Genomic DNA, 13,315 nt, shown 5'->3' on the forward strand with positions numbered 1-13,315 from the left:
TCTTATATACCATGAGGAGGAAGATAGGTGAGGTAGTTATTGATCTTATATAGCATAAGGAGAAAGATAGGTGAGGTAGTTATTGATCTTATATAGTATGAGGAGGAAGATAGGTGAGGTAGATGTTGACATTATGTAGTATGAGGAGAAAGATAGGTGGGGTAGTTGATCTTATATAGCATAAGGAGAAAGAGGTAGTTATTGATCTTATATAGCATAGAGAAAGATAGGTGAGGTAGTTATTGATCTTATAAAGTATGAGGAGGAAGATAGGTGAGGTAGATGTTGATCTTATATAGTATGAGGAGGAAGATAGGTGGGGTAGATGTTGATCTTAAATAGCATAAGGAGGACGATAGGTAGGTAGATGATCTTATATAGTATGAGGAAGATAGGTGAGGTAGATGTTGATCTTAAATAGCATAAGGAGGACAATAGGTGAGGTAGATGTTTATCTTATATAGTATAAGGAGGAAGATAGGTGAGGTAGATGTTGATCTTATATAGTATAAGGAGGAAGATAGGTGAGGCAGATGTTGATCTTATATAGCATAAGGAGAAAGATTGGTGAGGTAGATGTTGATCTTATATAGCATAAGGAGAAAGATTGGTGAGGTAGATGTTGATCTTATATAGTATAAGGAGGAAGATAGGTGAGGTAGATGTTGATCTTATATAGCATAAGGAGGAAGATAGGTGAGGTAGATGTTGATCTTATATAGCATAAGGAGGAAGATAGGTGAGGTAGATGTTGATCTTATATAGCATAAGGAGAAAGATTGGTGAGGTAGATGTTGATCTGATTATGAAGAAAAATATAATTTCTCTGTAAAAGTCTACTGTTGCAATTGTCGTAATCTTCTGAACAAAACATTCTTTCATTTTATCATCTATCAGGAAATTATTGTTTACTCAAGTTTTAGAATGTTGTGCACATCACGTGATCACATGGCGAGACCTTCAACATTTTTCATCGTAACGGAAACGGTCTATTTTTGTACATATGTTATCAGTGATGGAATGGGGGTTATTAGTATTGTGCAGGGTAGAAGAGAACGTTAATTGTCAATGAATGGAATGACGTTGCAAAGCTTGTGTAATCTGCGTTAAATATAAAGGTGAAGAGTAAAGATTTGCTTATTGGATTCACATATTAATGAGATATAATTTTCAAATAAACAAGATTTCAATCTACGTTTCTCACGAATGCGAACTGTCAATAAACGCGATAGCTTATATTTACTTTCTTTCAAATGTACTGCTGTGACTGGCAAAATAAACGAAAACTGATGTTATTCACTGGAGGTTTCAACCTCCCTCGTTTTTTTTTTTAATCAATATACCTGTATTGCGTGCTTGTTTAATTAGCTGTTTAGGGAAATTAATGGCTGGAATTATTGTTTTGCTAAGAATAATATCAGCAGATTGTCACGAGGTCAAAAGTTGACAGATTTTCGATAATACGATGCATGTTTAAGTTTGGAAATTTTTAAGTGTGACGTATATTCGAAGAATTTTTCGAATTTTTTCTACTGGCATGTTTTACATCTCGAATGAAGGTTATAAAATAGCGCTATGTTGCAATTGTGGTGCTGAGTATTACTTCAGGGGTAAGTTATGTACGTCCAACACAACATTAACAGACTGTGATTAAAATAAAGTTTGACTCAAAATTAACTATATATATACACATGGAGCTGTGAAACTCTGCTTCTTCTTTATCATCGATGATGTTTTTGACGTCCATTTTAGTGCGTCATTTATATTATTTAAAGACAGGAAATTGCATATTAACCGTCTTAAATCTTCAACAAAGTGTAAAAAATGATAGATTCCTTAAATGCTCGCTGATATTAAAATTCGTTGAAAAGTTTATGAGAATCTGTCTGGAAAGTAAAGAATGCTGGATCGAAATGCTGAATAGCTTCTTTCATTTCAAATGATAAGTTAGTCGCCCAATCTATAAATTTTGAATTGAATATTTGCAATTTCATTTTACATAATACTCAAGTAGGCAGTCAAGCTTCTTAATTGCTAAAGAAGAGGTCAAGCAATCGTTTTTGAAAGATTAATCCAATGGCCTCTAGTGATTACTCCTGCGTTTAATTCAATTATTTTACGAGCCAAACATTTTTCAACATTATAAATCTCGGTGATTTTCAATTTGATACTTTCCTACTTTTTGTGATGCACGAAAAACATTTAAAACATCATGTACGTCATTGATAAAAAGACACAATAGGTTTCATTTAATCTAAATTTAATGTCTGCAGTATCAGTGTTAACAAAGTTTGTGAAAATGATGTTTACATGTTAAATTAGTCCGTATGAGTTTCCTTCAAATAATACTACATTATTCTCGATTCAGATAAAAAAATATTAAGTAATACCACCAATTTTTTCAATCTTGGTATGACAGGCATTTCCAGACGTCTTGAGATGGATAAAGTAAAGGGAGGAATTTGGCTTGAATCGTTATTACCATATCATACTTTAGAATTCATTGAATGAAAGTAGTATAAGTGAATGGAGTTATTCACATCAATGGAGAAACTAATGTTGGGCAACATAGTTAATATTGATCAAATTAATCATTTGCCTGTATTTAATTCGTTTTTTCGTTCACCAGTGATGCGCATGTCACTCGTAAAATATATCATGAAGTGTCACTGTAGTGATGGAGTACTCCACTCGTTGTAATATGCCGTTCTCACAAAACCTTACTTGCGAATAACATTGCATTATAATATTGTTTAAATATATTATTTATCAGAAATATTTATTGTATACATCTAATGTTTCATCTGTGGGAACGACAGTGTCATATACCAGGAAAAAATTTATTTGAGCAAATAACAACGCTATTTACAACATCTTGATGTATTTTTATCTATACACACTAGTTCATGATCCATTCAGATCAAACTTTAACGATTCAACAAATATATGTATTATTGTATTGTTTTAGATGTACATAGGCAATAGAACGCAGTAGATGTTTATTGAGATTCTTTCACCTTTTTGCTGAGGTGCAAAATGAATTAGCTTTTGTTAGAAACACCGCGCGACTCTTGAAATAATGGGAGATGATTTGACATAAGCTTTTTACCACAATTATCACGTTTAAGGAGACAATATATGCTATGGAGAGATAAATAAGGAAGTGATGGAGTATGTGACATAAGAAAGAGAGAGAGAGGGGAAATATTGAGACGCAATCATTATCAGGTTTCGTAGCGTTGCTATCATTGAACGACTTTAACACCTTCATAGTGGGAGTTGCGGTAAAATTTATATGTGTGAAGTTTGTGAGACTAGACGGTTCGCTCTTTTCTAAGTAACTAGATTATTTTACTATTTTATTTCCGTCTTTCTAATTTTTTCATTGAAAATTCTTACCGTGAAAGAGATTTTCTCCATCACTAGAATATTCTATATTTGCATCACTCCCAATAGTCTATTCAAACTTAATACATATTTTTTTCCCTTTAACCTTTGATTCAACATTATCACCTTTTAGACGTACATAGTCATTAAAGAAAAATTATTTTTAGAGTTAAAATTTGAGATCATGCCCGGCTGGGTGTTACAATCTCCATTTAATCTCAAAGCGCAGATAAATAGGAAACGATGTCGCCATTGAAGGTGTAATATCTTCCAAGTTGATTATTCTAGTGTTTCCTTGTTGCCTATATTGAACTGTTTATGTTATCAGTCTATTATTCTTCTAAATGGACTTAACTTCTAATCTAACGATTGATGATAATTACGAATTGCGATCTCTAGCAGACAATTAAGATACTCTGCATATTTTGTTCGTGACAATGTTTCCAGCATTGTTGAAATATCTACTTAAAACATCAATTTTCGGCAAACATATATGTGCGGCTGTGTATATGTAGCACGAAATAAGCCTTTTGACAAAGTTCCCAAATCAACTGACGCGTATTTATGTAAATTTTGTCTGCTTTATGGAGAAATATTTTTCGTGAAACGTAATGTATTCAAGAAATGTTTTAGAGATATTCAGCATGCAACGCATGTTCGCAATTACTCGTTTTAATTGGGCAAATAGTTTGTAAAGCAAGGCTTGAACTTTTTGAATATCTCTATTGAACATTGTTCATCACTTTATTATATCTGTCCGTGGTTCAGAGTGTTTACCGCGCCACGATTGGCGTAAACTAAATGCGCAATTGGATTTAATCCATTTGCATTTCCGGTTTTCAATCTTACTGTAGTTGCTTAATTCTTCCGGTAAAGACGCTTGTTTGTTGAAATATGATGACTTTAATAACTATGAGCCGTTTACCGCAAGCACGCGTTTACATTAAGATTTATCAATAATAGTATGTTATAATTTAAGACTTTCACTTCCCAGAACAAACTGTAATAATGAGTTTGTTTTCCACTGCCTTAATGTAAACATTATACAGACCACTTCAAGTTTTTCCTGAAGGCCATGATGTCAAAAACGCTTTTTCTGTCCACGAGTCTTTAGATTTTTAATGAAGCAAATATTCCTGGTGCTTTATCCAGCAATTTATTGTATTAAAATTAATTTTGTCGGTGAATTTTGAATAAACTTTGCACATTTTTTTTCGTGACTTTCATATACATCCCTGAGGCTTATAAACATGTCATTACACGACTTTGTCGTAAACAGAAGTTGCTATCGTATCGAAAGTGTGACACTCATTACGACTTGGCATTTTTTTCTTGTGACTCGGTTAATTATAGATTCGAGAAAGAAAATGCTGTGAATTTCTCTAGCAGTAACGTTAGTGTTTTTGAGTTATTTTGTGGCCACGTGAAATGTTTTATTTTTACAACCACACATAACACAACTATAAACTTGTGAGGTGTTGGCCAAATTCAAGTTCAACAACTGAATGACACTATTTTGCTGACACCAAAATCTAAGCGCGATAATAACGTGTTTTCGTTTGAACACAACCCTTCTGTAAGTCAGTAACTTTTAGTAGTTTTACTTAAACACAATCTGATTTTGCACTCTCGGTGAGAAATGAATGTTTTAATCTAATGCAAAATAATTAAAAGAATATACTAGAGAGCGGTTCGAGATTGATAATCGCTGCAGGAAGCGGTCTGGTGCCCATTCATAAATCGTTGCAGGACTTTAAACAAATTTGCAGTAATAACATCGATATTTTAATGGGTTTCCATGCCATAAAATACATGCTGTGATGTATAGCGATCAAAGCTATTATAATTACTTATCCTTTGTTGTTTTGGCTAGCACGAAAAACAGCGACTCTCGCATGTGTGTGTCGTTTTTGTACATACTTTTACAAAAGATAATAATATAAATATTTTTGGAGCTTAGGAAACCGTTATTTCCTGTCATACTAATAGAAATGTTAACATCAATAAGTTTTTTCTGTAGCGTTCGACAATGCTTTCTTTTTAATTTATGAAGTTTCAATATCCGAGAAAATCCATCAACTCCTTTTTTTTTGAAGGCATTAAAATTACTAAATGGATCAATGGTATTCCATTCCTTCTGATTGCATTCATATAAACAGGCATTACCCGTACCTCAAGTGCTCTGATTTCAATGATATAGTGATTATGATATTTTAATGTCGAATTCCATGACATACTGAAATGTTATCATATATAAATCATGGAAAGAGGGAGTTATCGATTAAGAAAATTTGTTAGCGCATTATTAGATCGCACTGGCATTAGCATCTTTGACAGTTCTTTTGTCTCCCAAGTTCCTATTGATACTAGATTATCCATAATAATACCGACTTTGTGTGTACGGATAAAGGGGCATGTTTGAATAAGTCACTTGTAAATTTGGTGTCGGTCTAAACAGTCCATAATTTCCCGCCAGGCTACTAAACGGAGGTAATAAACAGTCCGTGCGGTATGGATAAATGGGATCTCGAGGTATGCGAAGTAAAGTTCCATAGTCTCCTGGAAAAGCCTGTTCCATGAATCCGTAATTTTGTGCCGTCATGTTTTGGGTCGAAATATTTTGCTTCTTCCATTTCGTGCGTCGATTTTGAAACCATGTTTTCACTTGCGTGTCGCTAAGACTCAGCGATTTTGCGAGTTTGTTTCGTTCCGAAATTGTCAAATATTTTTTGTCGTCGAATTTCTCTTCCAGTGATTTAAGTTGTGAGCTCGTAAACGCCGTACGTCTGCGACGCATTTTATGCAAATTTACCGAGTCTCTGTCCAAGTCCTCTGTGTAGGGTGAACGGGCTTCTTCGAGTTCGCTCCCACACTCGTCATCTACACATGTAAAAGAAAATATATTGTCAATTTAAGACATTATACTTATCGGAAATATTCTAGTTTGCGTTGCAGGCTATTGTATGTTTGTATATTCTTCTTGGCTTTTCTTCGAGTAAGTTAAGTATTCAAAAGGATATTTTTGACAATATCTGTGTGTTTCACAAATTGCAGTGAAGAGATTTGTGTAATTATAGCTGGCCGTTGACAAATTTTTATTGATTTTTGAACCAATGTCAAAATATTTAATTGAATGAATACTTTGGCCGTGCGATTGTATTCATAGGATCAGAGAATCAAAGATCTCGCTTGTATTATTTGAGATATACTTTTCCGTGCAACAATAGCCGACTTTGTAGATGTTGGTTTATAGTCAGGATGATGTTAGCTTAGAAGTAAAACTAACATCTTGTTTGGGCACGCATAACTTATGCTTTAAATATCTGGCAATGAAAAATCTGCTTTTGATGATGATTCGACAAAAATATTGCGCATTTACCATATTTTTATTCCTTATGTATATTGTGCGTTCGTTGCCGCTATTAAAGATACTAAATTTTTATCATAATCGTCCAAACCATGCTTACAAAACGTAATAGTTCAAGATATGAAGTCAAGATAATGCAAGTAATTGATGCGTTAAATGGTTTGATCTTCAACTTAAGCGATACAAACACACTTATGTATAAAATGCGTTCAAACACTATCACCATGACTCTATTATTTTCGATTCCATCGACTCGGTTGCATGTCACTTGAAATTTATCCATAAGCTATTATTGTCGTATCTCACAAACCTTCTTCCTCTTCTGTTTCGGTAAGTTTACGTTTCTTATTATCCACTTTGTACTCGATATTCTTATGTTTCCCGTGGTTGAACGTCTCGTGGTTTTCATACGAATGTGTGCCTAGTATGGCATTGATGCTGAACGAATTCATTTCTTCGTGAATCGATGTAGAAAGCAAAAGAAAAATTTATGCTGTTCGCGATGCGAATGTTGTTCTCGGCTGTCTGCAAGGTTGTGTCCAGGCGAGGCCCCTGATCAACTAAAGGCATACTAAACTAAAGAACTGCTCAGGTCGGTTTTCCTATTTGATATGACGCACCCTGCTGTGTAGCGCTAAGGCCGTGACCAAGTGCTTTAATTGTTTCTTAAGTGTTAAATTGTTTTCATAACAAAAAATCATTCATTTCAGATCTAACCCACGGTTAAATAAAGTTATTGCCCCCACGCGCGAAATCAATTACCATTTCGGTTCAGCATTTTGACGCACCCGTTGCTTAAGATCGACGAAGGAGTAGAAATTCTGTAAGCATATGGTTATTCACAAGTGTTTAAAAAAGGAAATTGATTCAATTTGCTCGCGACAATGATTAATAAACGATGTATCTCCTCAGACCGTTTCACACTGAATTATATTGAATATTTTCACCAGCGATACATATTAAGACGGAGTCGTTAGCATTCTATGATGTAATGCGTATTTCCTCCTTTTTAACCGAATATTTTGATATATTTATGGTTTCTTGATTACTTGATATGTTGTACTTCCTCACGAAGGTCCAAAAGAAGTGTTAAGCAAAAAAATTTGAGCTCCCGTTTTTCTGAACATTCTTTATTTTATTAGTTGATGCTGTAGATTTTTCTATACACTATAAGAAATTTTTACAAACAGACCAAAACACCATAAAAGCAGCCGAGTTCGACCTATAACAGCACGACTACACAGTCTTAAATTACTGCAATTGAAACTTCAATTTTTGATTAATTTCCCTCAAAAGGTGACTACGTAGTTATTTTATGAAGAGTCAATAGCCAAAGTACATTGTATGAATTTATTGGTTGCTTTTTTAGATGCGATATCGTGCTTCGTGACGTTATTCTCCAACTATCTTCGTTTTTTAGACATGTCCTGTTTGATTAAAAGGAAATTATACTTAAAAGTTTACAAGCAGGTTTTGTGTTATTGTTTTTATTGTTATTATACGAATTTATATACAGGATGGATACTTCGGCTTTAAAAAACAATCTATTACATCAATGTGTGTCGTGTAAATTTGCGTAGGTCATCAACAATGCCTATTAGCAATGGAGATTTTGTGGCCAATTTTCAATCAACTATTTTTAAATTTCTTTAAACTCAATAGTATGTTTGATCAGGAAGCGCTGGTGTTTTTTTACTTGTATTTGAAGCGGAGGAAATCATATACATGATAACAATGGATGAATAATAATAGAATTATAAGGAAATTAGTATTTTATTTTAATTAAAAGCAATGAAAATTAATTTGCATAGAGCACGCTATATTTTAATTTCTCGTAAGTATATGAATTTTATTAGGTCAAATCAGGTCAGAAGATGCTTTATTTTATCGAAGACTTCATGCCTTTTTCCCAAGTTTTTTTAACGTTTGAAAGATGCTTTCCTGTATTGAAAACAATTCACGTTTTCTCAAATATAACATTGGTTAATGCTTGTGCTATCTCCTATAAATATTGTTAGTGCACGGTGCTACCAAAAATCTATACAGCTGTGTTTTTCAATATCTTGGTAAGCGAATTTGTAACTAGCTCCTTTCAATCGTAGCTTACAGCGTGCGTCAACTTGTAAACGATTAAAGTAGATTAATGAAATGGTAACCGAGCCGTCGATTATAAAACTGCATCTCGTCCAGTTTTTATCGTACTATTCACTTCTTAATGGCGATTGAGGTAAATTACGATCATGATATAAAACAGATGTTTTGGCCATATCATCACGGAATAGAATTGGGATCAATTTATAATATCAGCACGATGATGCGTACCTGTCGTTTGAAAATGGTTTAAAAAACATTAGCTTTTCTGTTTATACCTTGCTGATATCAGATAGGTTATTTGTTTTGCCATTAACATTGGCCAGTTGCATGATCATCAGTATTTCAATCAGCTCATCAATTTGGACTTTGGTTAGCTGTGGTTTTTTATAGCATTTTCTCGTCATATAAATATTTCACCTTTTTTACTTGTATATTATACCTAAGAGTTCTCATTTTAGTTAAACCGGACTATTTAAGAAACGTGCCTTGTTTGACCGAAAAATTAAGGCAAGAAAAAAAACCATTTTGATTCACAAATATTCAAAACATAATGCTCTCGACAATATAACGTAAAAGACAATTGTAATGTCTATAAAGGAAAAGATCGTGCTTGCGTTGTTTATGATGATTTTTTGGTTAGCGAATGTTCTAAATTCAAAGCAAAACATCACTGTTGTCCTTGAAAGAGGAAAACCAATTACGACTTTATTGTACAGGCTGATGAATATACACAAGTGCTTATCATTCGTCATGTGTTCTCCATATGTCAAAATGTCTAGTATTAAATTGTTTGTTATATTGCTGTTTAATGTAATTAATTGTTCAGATGATTTCGGTCATTCAATCCGGCCTCCAACTATTTTGCTATTTTTCATTTTGTTGACATATATGCCATCTGCCGTATTGAAAATTAGCATTAAGTGCGTGCAAGTACTAATGCGACAACTTGCGCAACCTCAATAAAAAATTTCTTCAAGATATTTTAACACATTTTAATATCTTTTGTTTATTTGTAATGTGCTGCATCTTCACCAATTACATATGCGGTTGTATTGAAATGAATTTTTTTAATGATGGATTAAGAATGTATGTATCATATGAAGTATATTTTCATCTCAAATTTGAGACATGTAAGTGACGACAGAAGGCTAATATCAAACCATAGTTAACCTATTGTGTCCCTTGATTTTCAACCATGAAAACAAAGGCAATCTTCAATATTAACATTATGCATGTCTTCGCTTCTGTGAAACTTTAATTTTTTCAAATACTACACGGTTTCTACAATAATTTAACTCGTTTTTTCTACAGTATGTTTGCTTGGTTTCTACAATGAATTTACTCAATATTTTTATATCAAATTAGGAATTGTTAATGTTTGCACCAGATTTCAAACATTTAGGGATCGTATTCTTTGATGTTACAAATTGAGTGGGATATTTGGGTACACTTGTGTACATTATGAAATGGTGCTGTGCCGTATTTAGCAAATTGTTGCCGTATAGATGCGGAGTAATTGTTGATCGAATGTCTAACTCGGGAACTGTTATGGATCTAGGCAGAACACAAATGTTTTTTTTAAATTTAGTTCGTCTGTTTTGGAACCAGGTTTTTACTTGGTCTTCTGTCAGACTAAGTGATTTGGCAAGTTTTTCTCGCGTCTCCACACATAGATATTTCCGTTTGCGAAATGTCTCTTCTAGTTTCTTCAACTGAACGGATGTAAAAATTGTTCTGTTCCGACGCCATTTTGATGATGAACATTGATTCATCTTCAGAAAACCGTCTTCAGTTATGTAGTCACTGAGCTTGAAACCATCTTTTATATCTAATAAGGGAAAAAATAATTATTTTTCTTCTTACATTTGCTGTTTTTCCTTGTTTGTTTCCGGAGCATGTTCAAGAGTGTTAAATAATACGAATATTCCTAAGTTTTTTAAACGCGAGTGGTATGAAATAAAAGGTGATGTCGTATTCTGGAGATTACTGATTGTTAGCTTTAAAACTTAAGGTGCTTTGTATAACTATATTCTCTGTACAAAGCTGATTTTCTAATTTCAAAATGCTGTTTCTCTATCTAGCATATGCTTGGGTTTTTCAAATTCCTCGTTTGCAGGTTTGTTTTATTTGTTAAACTGAGAACATTATAAATTTATACTGTACCATTATTGTGTATTGAAGAATTCGATTGAATACTATCCATAGACGTGTAGTCTGCCGTAGTTTCTTGCATTTTTTCATATGTTTTTCCTCTCGTCGGAATGGATGAAAGAAGAGATTCCATACTAAAATATGACATAGCGTGTCTAAGGGACTTTTATATCAAATATTATTTCTTTTACCATTTATTTCAGCTAAGTGAAAGGTTGCTTCCAAAGATGAACTTGACAAATGGTTTCAGTTCAACAATCGTGAAACATCTACGGCACTGTGTCGCGATTCCTGGGTATTTACTGCCTATGGTTCGATGACTTTCATCCATTATCTCCCTACCGCAACATCGTTATAATAATGGGTTTTTAAGTCGATAAGGTATTGAGTTATGTTATTTAATTAATTGAATAATCATTTCATAATTCGAAGTGTCCAGGCAAAAGGAGGCCGAACTAATAAAAATTACTTGATAGGTAAATTAGCATAAAGCGCGCTTTGCGCATCAAGCAGAAAGACGTCACCGCTTCCGTGTGCTTCTCACTCACGCTGAAGTTGGGCGTTACTTTTGCTGTATTTAGCATAAACAATGCTGTTTTTTTTTGTCTATAAATAGTAAATGATATTGCATAGAAGGTTAACGATCGTTTACGAAATTTCGTCTGCGCTTTGCGTTGCGGTGTTTCTTTTTAAAGAGCGAAAACAAAATGGATATTGCATATGTTTAATGTACTGACGCCGAAGCAGTGAAGCCGCTTCTCAGACAACCACCTGTAGTGATAGTGAATTTTGAATTGACACAGAAGACCTGCGGAGTATGTTCAACTAATTTCAACAATAAGGCATTTTTAGCTCCTCGTAAGACCAAGGTTACGGAACATCACGGACGTAAGCACGCGGGTAAAAAAGGCATCAACACGTGATTAGTTTGTACTTATCTAAATCCTTGATCTTAATCCTTGATTTTAATCCTTGATCTTAATCCTTGATCTTAATCCTTGATTTTAATCCTTGATCTTAATCCTTGATTTTAATCCTTCATCAGTGAGGTAGCCACAGTTGTAGTTTGTTCAAAAAATGACAGCACAGAAATATCTTACTAATAACAAAGAAAAACTCAACTCCGTTTTCTTCACTTATAAAGAAACAGCTTTTGTTCGTTTAGATCATTTATGGATACCTGGATTTTCTTTATTTAAAGCAATTTTCATCCCTTTTTCAAAAGATTTTGAGTAAAGAAAAGCCGATGCATCCTTCATACGCTACGATTGCTATAGTGAAGAAAGTGTTTATAAAGAGAGAAAAGAGAAAGAATCCTATCCTAATCAACCATGAAAAATATGAACTTGAAAGACAACAAAAACAATTGTTAGAGAAGACAGCAGTTATGAAAACTTGTGGAGGAAATCACAGTCATCAAAGTTGCTAAGCAACTGTGGAAAAAAATAATACAAGTACAATATCAAAAGGTGGTTTCCTCCAACTGATGTTTTCTATGAACCAAAATTGCTTCAATGAGTTATCTATTTAGCATACTTATAACAAATAATCTTCACTTTATTTTAACATTTCATTTTATAGTTACGATAAATTCTTAGCTAGTAGGAGTTTGCTTTGAATGTGTGGTAAGTTTTTGAAACTGTTGTTGTAGACCACCAAGTGTTTGCTTGTGTTTTTGAAATTTACTTTCCAAATCTTTCACTGTTAAATCAATTCTTTCTCTAAAAATGAGGAAACAAACTTCAAACAATAAAAAATCCCATGAGTCATGTGATCACAATCTTACATTTCTTTAGAGATATAAGCGATCCGTTTTGTGACTGTATCTTTAGCTTCCACTGGATCTTGTTTGACCAGAACAGGACCAATTAATTTGTATATGGAACCTTCTTCGATGTGATTTAGTTCCTGGGTAGAATCAATAATAAGAAGCGTATAAAGTTGTGCAACATACGTTTTTCAGAGGTTTTCAAGATATACATTACCTCTAAGACTATTTTATTCTCGTTAAGCTGTGCATCCAGTTTTTGGCGATTGTTAATTGCTTTTTGTATACCTAAAAAATAGCCATTATTTTGCTTTTGCAACAGTCCACAGAACGGGGAAAGATTATTAAAATAACTCAGCAGTGTTGGTATGAAGGAGTATATAAACGTAAAAATGTTAAAAAAGCCAAGTACTTTTCTGTATTTCCTGAAAATTTCCAAGTTCTTGTTGCATATGATTTTGAAGCGATTCCACTGCAGCCGCCATTTTGAATCGAAGGTTTAGTGCTTCCACTTGGAGTATTCATTTGTAATTTGTAATTTGTTTTTT

The 13,315-nt window shown here is 33.5% G+C and overlaps 3 protein-coding genes across 3 annotated transcripts; all 3 read right to left on the minus strand.

Moving 5' to 3' along the window:
• Nucleotides 1–5,149: 5,149 nt before the first annotated feature.
• Nucleotides 5,150–7,351, minus strand: LOC124438987 (barH-like 2 homeobox protein). Its single transcript, XM_046989179.1, has 2 exons — nt 7,065–7,351; nt 5,150–6,267 (listed from the first exon to the last, which is right to left on the minus strand). Exons 1-2 carry the CDS (start codon nt 7,204–7,206, stop codon nt 5,759–5,761), a joined length of 651 nt encoding a protein of 216 aa, XP_046845135.1. The 5' UTR covers nt 7,207–7,351; the 3' UTR covers nt 5,150–5,758.
• Nucleotides 7,352–10,088: 2,737 nt separating this feature from the next.
• Nucleotides 10,089–11,269, minus strand: LOC124438988 (homeobox protein DLX-2-like). Its single transcript, XM_046989180.1, has 2 exons — nt 11,012–11,269; nt 10,089–10,676 (listed from the first exon to the last, which is right to left on the minus strand). Exons 1-2 carry the CDS (start codon nt 11,145–11,147, stop codon nt 10,210–10,212), a joined length of 603 nt encoding a protein of 200 aa, XP_046845136.1. The 5' UTR covers nt 11,148–11,269; the 3' UTR covers nt 10,089–10,209.
• Nucleotides 11,270–12,468: 1,199 nt separating this feature from the next.
• LOC124438989 (prefoldin subunit 6-like) lies at nt 12,469–13,253 on the minus strand. The gene is made up of 4 exons (XM_046989181.1): nt 13,180–13,253; nt 12,985–13,055; nt 12,786–12,907; nt 12,469–12,720 (listed from the first exon to the last, which is right to left on the minus strand). Exons 1-4 carry the CDS (start codon nt 13,250–13,252, stop codon nt 12,594–12,596), a joined length of 393 nt encoding a protein of 130 aa, XP_046845137.1. The 5' UTR covers nt 13,253; the 3' UTR covers nt 12,469–12,593.
• Nucleotides 13,254–13,315: the final 62 nt, after the last annotated feature.

Source organism: Xenia sp. Carnegie-2017, unplaced genomic scaffold (assembly GCF_021976095.1).
Source record: "Xenia sp. Carnegie-2017 unplaced genomic scaffold, XeniaSp_v1 HiC_scaffold_19, whole genome shotgun sequence".
NCBI classification, from domain to species: Eukaryota; Metazoa; Cnidaria; class Anthozoa; order Malacalcyonacea; family Xeniidae; genus Xenia; species Xenia sp. Carnegie-2017.

Bases quoted from the DNA above. Each gene is read 5' to 3' on its own strand.
- LOC124438987 (XM_046989179.1), bottom strand. From the start codon at position 7,206: ATGAATTCGTTCAGCATCAATGCCATACTAGGCACACATTCGTATGAA. The intron at 6,268-7,064 runs GTTTGTGAGATA...TTACATGTGTAG, and splicing joins CGAAACAGAAGAGGAAGAAG to ATGACGAGTGTGGGAGCGAA.
- LOC124438988 (XM_046989180.1), bottom strand. From the start codon at position 11,147: ATGTCATATTTTAGTATGGAATCTCTTCTTTCATCCATTCCGACGAGA. The intron at 10,677-11,011 runs GTACAGTATAAA...TTCCCTTATTAG, and splicing joins TTCTTCAATACACAATAATG to ATATAAAAGATGGTTTCAAG.
- LOC124438989 (XM_046989181.1), bottom strand. From the start codon at position 13,252: ATGGCGGCTGCAGTGGAATCGCTTCAAAATCATATGCAACAAGAACTT. The intron at 13,056-13,179 runs GTACTTGGCTTT...GCTATTTTTTAG, and splicing joins TTTTCAGGAAATACAGAAAA to GTATACAAAAAGCAATTAAC. The intron at 12,721-12,785 runs GTAAGATTGTGA...CCTCATTTTTAG, and splicing joins GCTTATATCTCTAAAGAAAT to AGAAAGAATTGATTTAACAG.